Below are 13,552 nucleotides of genomic sequence, written 5' to 3' on the forward strand. Positions count from 1 at the left end.
TACGGACATATGGAAGATATTTACCTTGTGTGAAAACAATTTAGGCATTGAAGAGATTTTTTAACCAACGTTTTGTAAAGTTATACGTAATCAATACTCTCTCTGTTTCTCTCTCTCTCTGGTGCTGTATTGTGAGAGAGAGCAGGTGCTGCCGGCCAAATTACCATACAGCTGAAAGCACAAAAAAACTTTACTCTATCGATGCCTCCCCTCCTCCTCGTCCCCTGAACCCCCTCCTTCTACTCAAAGTCCTTTAATGACAGCCACGCGAGTGACACACCACCGAGTCTTTTTTTTACAACCTGTACCAAGTAAAGAAAATAAAGAGGCGTGCGGCGATAAAAATGGGAGCAGCCGCTAGGGTGTGCGTGCTTTGGTCTGTCCTTCCTCACGTTTCATGTTTACAAAGACAACTTTCTCCTGACTTGCCATTAATAAAATCCTCGTATCTTATAATTAAAATAATTTCTAGAGGGCAAGCACTAAACTGTAAACCTATGTGCAAAAAGTCATATGAAGCCGTGTCATTCGCATTAGTGTACAATTTACAAGGATACTGTGCGACTACTTGTGCGAGTGTGGGAATGTCATCATATGTCAATATAATATAATATACATGAAACGCTGGTGTGGAAGGAGACCTGGAGTTGTGTGGTATGAAGACATAAAGCCCAGAAATAAAGATCGATCTGTTAGAGGGTAGTGTGAATGCGCGGTAAAACCACAGGAATGTGGGAAAGCAGATGGTTTTTGCAGCGAAGTTGGGACGGATGGCTTCCGTCTGGACATGCGGGCCGATGTCCCACAGGCTGCTGCGCAGATACGCAAAATCACTTGAGGTGGGTTTCACGCAGTCTTTAAAAAAAGGCCGGAATGTAAAAGTAGCGTGTGTTGAATCGTGGAGGTGGGAGGAATAAGGGGAAGCAAAGAATTGATGCACATTTAGCAGCTCACTAGCCATTTGGTCTGTCCCTTTGAAAGAGGGGGGTGGGCTTCTCTTTCTTTGTGATGGTGCCGGGGCGGACTTGTGGTGGTGCAGGGAGGGGAAGGAGAGGAGCAGGGGGCTCATTTGCATCTTATTACCCTTCGCTGCTGACTCCGTATAAAACCCTGTGCAGGGCAGGGGACCCATCAGACGCACGCACAGTTTTACCCAGATAGTCATAGAACCGCGGATACATAGGATCAGCATCTCATTATAATACAAGTGGGAAAACAAGCCTATGTCTTCTGCAACGACAGACTGGAATTAACTCTGTTACATCCACATTTCTCGCGAGGATTTCATACTTCCCCAAAGGGATCCTTCTTCTGAGGATTACATTACATCGTAAAACTTTTTTTCTATGGTGAACTAGAAGGGTAGAAGACTCACGCATCAGAGGAAGCGTTTAACTTTGCCTTACCTCCTCCTGCGCGTCAAAGCTTATTTTGTCTGGCGCAACGGACAGCTTTTTAGGAACTTTCTCCATGTTTGTTTGAGCCGAGCGACACGGACTGTGGAGCTTTCATTGCTTGTCGAAGGGCTGTCAACACAATGGGACGCCTGCCTCTGCTCCTGGTTATTACTCTGTCTGTACTCACCTGTCAGGTAATTATCAAAACACGCACATGCGTTGATATTAAATGGGTGTGATATTTTGTGGCCGTAAGTATGCTTACATATAACCCAATTATACTGATTATTTCTATTACAGGTTTTGTGTTCTGGAGTGTTTGAGCTGAAACTGCAGGAGTTTCTCAATAAAAAGGGGGTAAACGGGAATGTCAACTGCTGCCCTGGAGGGGCCGCTCATCCACACCAGCACTGCGAGTGCAAAACTTTCTTTCGGATTTGTCTGAAGCACTATCAGGCGAATGTCTCCCCCGAACCTCCTTGCACGTACGGCGGAGCAGTGACTCCCGTCCTCGGTTCAAATTCCTTCCAGGTACCAGAGACCAACGCGGACAGCTTCACCAACCCAGTGCGCTTCCAATTCGGCTTCACATGGCCGGTGAGTGATAATAGACATCCGTAAATGAGAAAGGCGCATTAGACCACCGTAGCCTCCAAGGGAGCGTTCCAACTTTTTCTATAAGTTAATGATTTGAGACGCGTTTATTTTATGCGTTTGTCGCAATAACTGCACCGTGCGCTCTGTTATCACTGGTGCCGCATGTTTGAGAAATAATTCAAACCACGGGTAGACTGTGAAGTTATTATCGTCTTTGAGGGGTGCAAAACGCAACAGATGCTCCCTTACTCAACACTTGTGAGGGTCTTTGTCAGCAGTGTGTGAGAGGGGCTATTGTAGTACTTCAGTGCTCTTTGGTAGGATTAAATGCGGAGGGGAGGAGGGTATGTGTGTGCGTGCGTGTGTGTGTGTGTGTGTGGGGGTTTTTTTTTGTTTTTTTTTGCCAAACTCTTCTCTGCCCCGACCAGGCGTGGTGGGAAATTTAACATCCTCTGAGTTGGCACATCATTGGCAGCGCAGCGTGAAATTCCGCCTCGTTTGGTTTTACGGCAGTGTCGGAGTGTGATAGTAGCAGGGGTGTGAAAGGGGAGCAGGCAGCTCTTATTAGGCCCCTAATCAACATAGGAATAACGCTGTGAAGTTTATAGGGCGAACCTGTCATATAGAGGGAGGGAGGGAGGGAGACCTTCAGGCTGAGCAGCTGTTGACATCGACCTCTGTCTTTCCTCAGGGGACGTTTTCACTGATCATAGAAGCTCTGCACACTGACTCCCTGGATGATCTGACAACAGGTGGGTGGCAGCCACACACTTGTAACATTGAAAGACAGACCAGATGACCAAGGGTGACATTTGCATGACTGTATATGATTTTGAAGCACTCCCTGGCTTGTTCTTAACGTACGCCTATTTGTTTACACATTTCAATCATATAAATCGGACATATTAATGTGCTGAGAACCATTTATTTGATGACAAATAGTATATTTTAAAGACAAGTGTTAGTCTAAACCATTATTGTCACCAGAGGCCTGTTATCACCATTTAGATAAAAGGCCTACCATGATATATGTGGCTTGTCACTGCCAGTTAAAGCTCACTAATATTTGCTGCTGTTATCTTTACATCCTGCTCCTATCACAGCACTAATGATAACTACCCGACCATGAGGACATTTCTCTGTTGGTTGTGCTGATAATGTCTTTGCGATATCAAGAATCAACTTACCTCTTTTTGTGTATGTGTATGGTCAGACGGGTAACCTTAAAATTTACTTTCCGAAATGAAACAATTTTGAAACAGTGTGCCTTTGTACACATTTCTGTGTAAAGAAGACATAATGTCACAACAATCTAAAGCCTGTGTCCAAATGTAATCTGTTAAGACTAACAAAAATTGCATTCATTGAATTTGTGTAGAAAATGCCGATCGTCTGATCAGCAGGATCACCACTCAGCGTCATCTTGCTGTGGGAGATGAGTGGTCAAAAGACATGCAAACATCTGGAAGAACTGAGCTACGCTACTCCTACCGCTTTCTCTGCGATGAGTACTACTATGGCGATGGCTGCTCTGTTTTCTGCAGACCCCGCGATGATGCTTTTGGGCACTTCACGTGTGGTGAGCGTGGGGAGATCATATGCAACTCTGGCTGGAAGGGACAGTACTGCACTGAACGTAAGTGGGCTCAGTATACAACCCATACCTATCATTCAGGCAGAATTGAGCAATATGAAGACATGCCATAAAAAGTGTTTTTAAAATGGTTCAACAAAAGACTGTGTTGGGAGCCTTGTTGGGATTAAATTGGTTAATATTTAAATACACTGACAGCTACTGGTAATACAGTGTCGATGAAAGTGAGGCATACTCCCACATCCACAAGTGATGATTTTTACTTGGATCTCCCGAGCCCACAATACAGCCTGACCCAACCAATGATAATGTGTGAATTAGGAGGACGTACAGGTGAATCATTAACAGCAAAACATTTGGCTGACAGGAGTCTACAGATGAAGCATAACCTTTCTGCAAAGTTATTAATTACAATTTTATCGTGTAGAGACAGTTTTCACCTCTTAATGGGGGGCCCATGTGCAACAGGCATCAGTTAGTTATCCCGTTGCACCAGAGGCCTCCGTTCTAATGAGCCGCACTGGCTCCTCAGTAATTCACACGCCGCGTGCCTTCCATTAGACCACTGGGGCCTCCTCGCCCCAAACCTCCTCCTCCCCGATTGGCCAAGTGGGGGTCCTGTATTGTTGCCACTGTGGCTGTTGATTGGCCAAGTGAGGTTGTGTATTGTTGTGGAGGGGGCAGCTGCTCTGTGAGAAGAGACAATGGAGCAGCTGTCTGGTGGTTAGTTCCACACAGACCAGCTGGCCCTGGGTAGAAGCAGGAGGAGGAGGGGACAGGGGTGAGGAGAGCTGTGAGGACTGGAGGAGGAAAAAGAAGAACACAGAGTAGAGGAAGATGGCATAGGTTGATGGAGAAGAAATGAAAGAGAAATAGGAGGGGGAGGGGTGAGGAAAAAGTTCAAGGGTGAGAAAAAGGACTTCTGACCCACAGTCAGGACAAGAAAGAAGGCTTTGTGCGGAATCTTTTTTGTATTCCACAAAAAACATATTGAAGAAGTAGGATGGTTGATTTGTTTTATCCCCTTAAGTCACAAAATTGTACATCTGCAAATAAGGCATTCACTAACACTTGCAGCCAGGGGACAGAATAGATTTGCTTTATCTTAATCAATCTTTTCTTTGGCAGCTTTCTAAAATAATTTTACTTATTCCATTCTTTATTTGGCATCAAACTAATGAGACTGCAAGAAGATATTTGGCAGTTAAATACATTGAAAAGGCAGGCCAGTGAGCTGACAGACTAACCAATAAGAATTATGGGGCACCATCCAGAACAGCAGTAGGTTGCAAAAAAACACACATTTTCCTATGACTCACCTGTCCTTTTTGTCCTCCCTGTAGCAATTTGTCTCCCCAGCTGTGATGAAGAGCATGGCTTCTGTGATAAACCTGGAGAGTGCAAGTAAGTTTGAAAAAAATCACTTGCCCGCATTGTTTGCTCAGCTTAACAACTGATACATTTATATATTCTCAGATTTTGACTGATTTTTGTTTAGAACATTTGCTCACAAATTTGTTTCCAGGTGCCGTGTGGGCTTCAGCGGCCGTTACTGTGATGACTGTATCCGTTATCCAGGCTGCCTCCATGGCACCTGCCAACAGCCCTGGCAGTGTAACTGCCAGGAAGGATGGGGTGGGCTCTTCTGCAATCAGGGTTAGTTTACTCATCAGCTTTACTACCGCATGGGCTCAGGCTGCCTGCTTTGTTTTGCATTTAATCAGTAACTTTTCTGTGTTGCTTCTTATTGATGTTTCAGATCTGAATTACTGCACACACCATAAGCCCTGTCTAAATGGAGCCACCTGTACCAACACTGGCCAGGGAAGCTACACATGCTCCTGCCTACCTGGATTCACAGGTGCCAGCTGTGAGGTCCAGGTGAATGAATGCTCTGGAAATCCTTGCCGCAATGGAGGCAGCTGCTCTGTGAGTATTGACTAAATCAAGGGAGGGCTTGTAACAACAGGATTTATGGCTCAAAAGCCCATGTAACTTTTATTTACACTATTTTTCATACAGGACAATGAAAATGGCTATAAGTGCATCTGTCCACCTGGTTTTTATGGGAACAACTGTGAGTTGAGTGCCAACACTTGTGCAGATGGGCCCTGTTTCAATGATGGACGTTGTGCTGACAACCCTGAAGGTGGTTACTTCTGTCAGTGTCCAATGGGATATGCTGGGTTCAACTGCGAAAAGAAAATTGACCACTGTTCCTCCAATCCGTGCTTAAATGGTGTGTTGCCCTCTATGAGCCTGTGCATCTATCATTAAACAAAGTATTAAACTTCTTTGGAGACCAATCATTTCTGTTTTCCTCATGCAGGTGCAGAATGCGTGGATCTGGTGAACTCCTACCTTTGCCAATGTCCTGAGGGATTTTCAGGTCCAGACTGTGGGGAAATTAGCAGTATTTCTGCATTTTGCCTGTCCTTCCCCTGTCAGAATGGTGCGACATGCCAGAAAGGAGCAAATGGCTACATATGCACCTGTCCTCCAGGTATTTCAATGCTTAAATTTATTTTAGTCAATTATTTTTAGTTAATCTTAATAAAACAAGGTTTTATTACAGTCTTTTATATATGCCCATGTTTTGTTCTTTTGCAGGATATACTGGAGAAAACTGTAGCTCCCCTGTTTCCCGCTGCCAGCACAACCCTTGCCACAATGGAGCCACCTGCCACGAACGTGGTGGTCGATACTTGTGTGCATGCGTGCCAGGTTATGGTGGACACAACTGTCAGTTCCTTTTACCAGACGTGCCAAAGGGTCAACCAGTAGTTGATGGGCCAGATCGCAGATATTCTTCCCCAGAAAGTAAAAATATTAAAGATGAGGATAAGGAGGATGACAGCGGATTTCCCTGGACGGCGGTGGGCGCAGGCATCTTCCTAGTTTTTGTGATTCTGATTGGCTGCTCAGTGCTTGTCGTCTACATTCGGGTCAAACTGCAGTTCAACTCCAGTCACCACAGTGACACTGTCCACAGTGACAGCCATGAGACCATGAACAACCTGACAACCACCAACAACTGTCTCCGTGGCGACAAGGAACTGGTCTCTATCATGACAACATCAATTAAGAACACCAATAAGAAGGCAGATTACCACTCGGAATTGTCTGGATCATTGGGCGGCCTGAGTGGAATCAGTGCACTCAATGGATCAGAAAAAAATGGATTTAAGTCTCGCTACCCTAGTGTGGAGTACAATTTGGTCCAAGAGCTCCAGCCCGAGGAGCTGTCCCCATGCAAAGAAGCACATGATGAACCACAGTTGAAGTGTGAAACACTGGATGATTCTGACTCAGAGGAAGAATACAAAAAGAGACAAAACAGGTATATAGTTCAAATATATTCTTAAAGTGTAGAATCAAACCATGACATGTGAAAGAATGTGTAGCTAAAGTTGACTGTGTTCTTCTTTATCTAAAAGTGATGCATCGGAAAAGAAACAGGAGCTAGCTGGGTGCAGTGAAGCAAAATATTCAGCATTCTGTGATTTGAACTGTCATGCAACAAGTGATCTTAAACACCAGTCTACATGTAATGACACTTACCAGTCTACCAGTGACGTCAAATGCCAGTCAACCTGTGATGTCGAATGCAACAGTCCAAATGACAGCAAGTACCAGTGTACTACTGACACAATATACCAGTCTGTCTACGTCATGTCGGACCAAAAAGATGAATGTATCATTGCAACAGAGGTGAGCACAGGCATTCAGGTTTATGTTTTCAGAATATCCCTCAGCGTCCTTGTAGAAGCATCCAAAATCTTGACCTCTGCTCTCTCTTCAGGTGTGATACTGGTCTAGATGTGATGAGACCGGTCCCTTCTGTTGGATGGCAGTCCACTCACAGATACACTAGCCTTGAGCTGTAGAGCTCAGCTTGTCTCCAGGAGGTTTTACTTCTGCTGTTTGCTGCTGTTCCCTGGAATCTACCAGCGGACTTTGAGCCAAGGTGCTACTGAGCCATAGCAGAGTCAGTACTAACTTGGCTAGGATTTAGTACTACAGTAGTACTATGGTGAAGACTGGACTTTTTCATTTTTAATGGATGTAGGTCTGATGCTGACTCAATGCTACGGATGGTGTACCAGAAGCTACCTGTGCCAGTACCCATACAAACAAAAACGGTGCTGTCAGAGAACTGAAGAGCCAGTTTGATGTTTAAACCAGCATTGGAAAATTCACTGCTGGCACCAGGATGAACTCTTCTCCTCATGGAGTATTGACTTGGCTAAGAATGGATTATTTTTTTTTAGTACCTTGGAGTACTGATTGAATCAACTGTGTAGTACCTTTGGAGTACCGAGAACTTTTTCAAGTACTGGTTTAGTACTGTTATGTACTGTAGTTTTATAATGCAGTGTTGCAGTGCTGCAGAGTAAAGGATGGACGAGCAAAAAAGGTGGGGGGTCCCCGAACTTCATTAGCTTCCCTTGTATTTATTGTTAAGAAAATACATTTGAGCTTTCCTGACCAAACAAGATGAAATAAAGAGCAGCTGCACCTCTTTGCTTCTGTGACACTGACAGAGACAGTGTTAGCTGAGCTGGTTCTCAGCAGTTTATAGAGTTGAGTTCATTGATGACTGCAGATCGATCCAACATGGATCTTGTTGGGCCATACTGGCCCCTGAACATTGTGATAGGCTTATGTTTTGGGCAGGGCAAATAATAAAAAATAAAACACCACAATCATCAAAAGATAATGAGTATAAGTAATATTGAGATGAATCAGACAAAGATGAGCAATGTGTAGTTTTCTTGTTAAATGATGTTTGTTGTTTTTTTTGTTAGGTAGTTTCACAGCAATTAAATTGACAGTTTTTGACAAATCTATACTCAAGTATCACAAATGCTGTCTGAGCTATTGTGTTTCTAAATCTGTTGAGCTCTGGATGACTAGTCTTTACTACCGAAACCTCATTGCACTATGGAGGCGTGTGTGTACATGCATGTGTATAAATGTTCATGTTTGTGTACAGAAGAGGGATACCTGGCATCAAATGTATGCACTGCCCACCCCCACCCCTTCTTCTCACAGTCTTAAACCATTAGCCAGTTGAAGTACACCATTACCAGACCTTCCACTGGTCAGGATCATGTTGTTATTGTATTTTATTTGTTATCTAAATAAAGATGTATTCTGTTAATTTAATTATGTAATATTTGTTTCATTAAGTTCCGTTTTTTTTGTGAAACAGGTTATAATTTAAGTTGGATTGTTTTTATTTGACATAATGTATGTATGTAAGTATGTATGTATGCATGTATGTGTTAGGCACTTGAGACCTCTCTGTATTTATGAAAAAAAGTTGTGTGTGTATAGAGCTTGTCATTTTTATCACCGGAAAAGGGCGCAATATTTTTCCACAATAAATGATGAACAAAATATATCTGGTTAAGGAACAAGCTTGATTATTACAACAAATACTGTGATGTGCAGCTCGATCCAACATGGATCTTGTTTTTCAACATCGCTGCTATGATGTGCAATTTTAAAGTGTCTGTGAATGTGTGTGTGTGTGTGTGTGTGTGTGTGTGTGTGTGTGTGTGTGTGTATGAGAGAGAGCGAGAGAGGGAGAGAAATAAGCACATGGTTACCTCTTTGTGAAGACACATTTATAGTAATATTAGTCATTTTCTGTTTAGCTATTCTGCACAGTGTTAGTGTGCTGGCACTTGGGAGGGGGGTTATTTTAATCAAGGGAAACCACCAGTCTGGGTTTAGTCTGAGTTGCCCCTGACCAACTGCTCACTAAAGAGAGATGAAAGAATGAAAGAAACTTGTTTGGGTTTGTAGAAACATACAACTCCTGTCATGTTGTCATGGTAAAGGCCCTCTGCTTTTTCAATTCAACCACAGTGTTACAATGTCATGTCATGCACAATGGTCCAAAGGTACTTTCCCATATTTTCCAGTACATTACCGGTATTCAAAATACATTCATATTCACACATACATCATGTATATGTTTTATTCTACAACATTCAGTGCATATTCATACATGTGTGAGGTCTCTGGGACTACACCATCAAAATGTACAGAAAGAGAAGGTGGAGCATTTAGGGTATGTTTGTAAAAGATCAAAAGTGACATGTAGTGTTATATTACATACGGTACTTACAGCTCTCAAACCAAGTTGTTTCATCATTGAGTGACATACTGATGGATGGATGGATGGATGGATGGATGGATGGATGGATGGATGGATGGATGGATGGATAGAAAGAAAACAATTATGTATTTTAAGCTTTAAAATATTATGTAATGTGAAAAATCACATACCCTCACAAGATATGAAATTCCTAGTGCTTGAATGTGTTATGTTCCCATGTCAGAATACATGGTCAGTGACCACAGGAAGAAGTTTCATTTTAACTGAACTGACTCAGAGACTCAGCATTGAAGTCTCTTTGCTCTATTGGCTCTCATCTCAATGTCTATGCTTAAGTCTTCAGAAAAGCCCTCTGGTTTGTTTGTCTCATCCTGAACATCCAATTGCAGTCATTGTTCCTGCAGCAAATCTGAATATAGAATCAGTAGAGTCACAGCAGTTTATCAGTGAGTACAGCCGACCAACAAATTGCACTGATGCACATCACCATGACTTGGATTCAGCGCTTACCAACCTACCAGGCATGATTAGATAGCCAATGCTTGTAGACCCAGGCTGGAGAAACTGGCCTCTCCCAAAAACTGTAAATGCGTCTGCTCAAAAAGTATTTGCTTCTATTACACATGCAGCAGGCAGTTGGTAGCACATACCATGCTAAGCTTTTAACTTAACTTTTTTCAGTATCACAATAGCTTTTCGCTGAGTTGGAAAATCATAGGAGACAGGCTTAAAGCTGGCCCTTTGTTGATGTCAGGCTGTCCTTCAGCCATGAACCCACACATCCTCCCTCTCTGCATCTCTCTGGTGTCAATAGTCAGACAAAGCCCTCATCACTGTTCATCATATGCTGCACGTAAAGCAGCACCTCTTTTTATTTTTCGGAGGGGGAGATCAGAACTTCATCATAGAAACTATATAAGACATGGTTTTCATGGTGGATCGTCTCTTCTTCTTGCATGAGTAGTCTAAACTGTAATCTGAGTGATAACACTCAAGAAAACATGTAATGTGGCCACAAATCTACATATATAATTGTCTGTGGAGGTCAATATATCGTCTCTTTAAGACAACATTTTGTCCACGCACACACCCGAGACGATGTGCTACCTGAAGCACCAGTCAAAAATCTCACAAAAAATTACTGATTCGGAGCAAAAGCAGACCAGCCGGGTGTGTGTGTGTGTGTGTGTGTGTGTGTGTGTGTGTGTGTGTGTGTGTGTGTGTGTCCCTATCCAATTTCTTTTCACATATAAGAAAGCAAAAATGAATGGTGTTTAAGAATTGTGACCTATTATATTATTGATTCTGATATCTTTTTTTCTACCACGATCACCAAAAACCTGTACTCAGATGCAATTGTTTAATTTTGTAAATTGATTCCCATGAACCAGATTTGATGCCTCTTCATGTTGTACGTCTTGCCTGTTTGGATTTTCTTTGATATTCTAAAGTAGCCTTTTAAAGTTGTGTTTTGAAAACTACCTGGAAGGAGTACAGACTTACAGGTCTGGTAAAAGTGAGTTTCGGTTTGTGAGAAATTTAATAGAAAATGGTCATATTTAAGGCTCTTGGGAGGGTTCCTTAGATCCTCACCTGTTTTGCATCTTCGAACATGACAATGTGATAATGGTGATTCACTGACTTTACACCTCTTTCCTATCTGTCCTTTATTAGCATTTCAATTTGTCACCAGGACAAATCCCCTCACATGGGGTAACACTGACTAGTGATTTTTGAGCTAAATCTTCTGGGAAAACAGAGATTTCTCCCTCAGCCAACCTCCATTGTTGAATTTGAACAAACGAAGTGACCACAGCAGCTCAAGTCACACAATGACAGACAGCTTATTCAGCTACTTCATCTGTCGCAGGTCCCCAGGGACTGGGCTATGATCTTTTCCCAGAGCTCCATCTCTTCCTCTCTCCCATTTATCTGCCTCTGTTAATATCTCCATATCGCACGTCTATCAAGCTTCTTCCATTTCAATGTTGGGTTTTTCATCCACAGCACAATTGTATATTAATGTTTACTTGGAATTAAAAGGGGCTAACACAGAACACTGTCATTTTGAATAGGTGTTCTAGCATTGGTTTAATTTAGTTTGTTGTCATTTCTCCCTGGGGTTAAAGATGTTGTAAAGCCCCACTCATTCCTTCAGACTCACCAGTTCCATTAGAGCCTTCTGGTAATTACTGGTGCATCGTGGGAACAGCTCTGCAAGGACAATGATTGGTTAGAACAATGAAGATGGGGGCAACATAAAGGACACTCCCACTGCATGATGGGAAAGAGCAGCAGAGGAAGCAGATGTTGCCACAGATGACACTGTCAGGGGAGAAAGAGAGGAAGAGACAGCAGATGTCTCTCTATACCTCTGTCTCTTGCTGTGAAGTACTGGCTTTATGTGCTGCTTTTTGAGGCAGGTAAGAAAAGGAAACATTCTTACCTGCATGGCAGGAAGTGATGGAACTGAACACACACTAGATTAATCAAACTGACCTGCCATTCATACATAGAAATAAATGCATCACTGTACTTAATGATGAATGTAAAGGATGATACAAAAGAAAACTCTTTATCATTGACAGCTTAATCCTGACTTTATTTTATAATAGAACTGTGCTGTGCCTTGAACAGTAGCATTGGCACATTAGAGTCTTCATTGGAGACTATTGTCTTTAAAAGAAATTCTCTAAATATAGACAATCCCATTTCACCCAAAACAAAACCTTTCTTGATGCTTTAATTTTTTTTTAAAAGTTAAAAGCAGCAAATGTTTGATTTTACTGTATTGTTTTCATTCTCTGTTAAGTATTGTTTTCATTCTCCTTGAAATGCATTGCATTTATTCATTTTGTCATTATTTTCCATGTTCTTATAAAATAGTCACTGATTAACTGTAAAATATTAAGGATTTCAGCCCGAGTCACTGCTCTTTCTTTACATTCACCTTTAAAGACGGTGGTCACAGGAATTAATTCTCTACCTCAATGTATCCATCCACAGTGGCCAAAGAAATAAGATGACAAATTTACACAAAAGTATGAGTCAATCGATCCCAACAAGAATAAAAATTAAAGAGGTAACAAGAATAAGACTTGTGTTCAGTGATGCTGCCACTGGGGAACAGTCATTGACAAAAATTGTTAAAAAGATAAAAATAAAACCTCAATTGAGACATCACTATATAGGCTGTTGGCTTTGATAGACAGAAATATGGGCTGCTGGGTATCATCTGCTGAGAGTTGTGGTTATCTACTGAATGAGCTCTGGGATGTTTCTGTGATTAGGCTCCGTGTCTCCATGTGTATGCTCTTTGTTTTCCTCCATGTGGTGTGTATGTGTGGGAATGGACCTCGGTCTGACTTGTTGATTAATGGCCAGTGTGCGTATGTGTGAAAACACTCCTGGTCCTGTTTCCATGCTAATGAGTAGCAGCAGATGGAAGAGAGGAGGCTAGACCAACAATGAACAAACACACCAGCAGCCACACAACTTAAAAGGCAGCCCAGACCCTCCTGTAGTGTCTGCTTCCCAAAAGATAATATGATTGTTGTGGTTGGTTTGAGCCTGGTAAAAGATAATGTTGCAATGTAATGACATCACAACACACTGATAAACATTTTACAGATATACAAGCAATATCTAGTTTAAAAAGGTACATTTAGTCATTTTCTTATTTGCTTTCTATTTTTCTAATAAATCACATTTGATGCCTATTGACAATATTGATCTGACTGATGAAGACAAGGGTCACTCCAGGCTGCAAAACACAGGATGATTGTGAATTATATTATAGAAATTTCTACAATTATAGAAAGAAATGCTGAAGAC

General features: G+C 42.1%; 1 protein-coding gene across 1 annotated transcript; it reads left to right on the forward strand.

Annotated features, from left to right (window-relative positions):
* The first annotated feature begins 1,132 nt into the window (after positions 1–1,132).
* On the forward strand, positions 1,133–8,631 carry dldh (dihydrolipoamide dehydrogenase). The gene is made up of 12 exons (XM_011609599.2): positions 1,133–1,591; positions 1,698–1,994; positions 2,686–2,746; positions 3,373–3,630; positions 4,932–4,992; positions 5,114–5,244; positions 5,348–5,517; positions 5,611–5,827; positions 5,918–6,091; positions 6,199–6,928; positions 7,026–7,299; positions 7,391–8,631. The coding sequence occupies exons 1-12, from the start codon at positions 1,538–1,540 to the stop codon at positions 7,394–7,396; spliced, it is 2,433 nt and encodes an 810-aa protein (XP_011607901.1). The 5' UTR covers positions 1,133–1,537; the 3' UTR covers positions 7,397–8,631.
* Positions 8,632–13,552: the final 4,921 nt, after the last annotated feature.

Source organism: Takifugu rubripes, chromosome 13 (genome assembly GCF_901000725.2).
Source record: "Takifugu rubripes chromosome 13, fTakRub1.2, whole genome shotgun sequence".
Lineage (NCBI taxonomy): Eukaryota > Metazoa > Chordata > Actinopteri > Tetraodontiformes > Tetraodontidae > Takifugu > Takifugu rubripes.

Coding starts and splice junctions, on each gene's coding strand:
- dldh (XM_011609599.2), top strand. CDS start 1,538: ATGGGACGCCTGCCTCTGCTCCTGGTTATTACTCTGTCTGTACTCACC. Junction 4,993..5,113: donor GATAAACCTGGAGAGTGCAA/GTAAGTTTGAAA, acceptor ATTTGTTTCCAG/GTGCCGTGTGGGCTTCAGCG. Junction 5,518..5,610: donor GCAATGGAGGCAGCTGCTCT/GTGAGTATTGAC, acceptor TTTTTCATACAG/GACAATGAAAATGGCTATAA.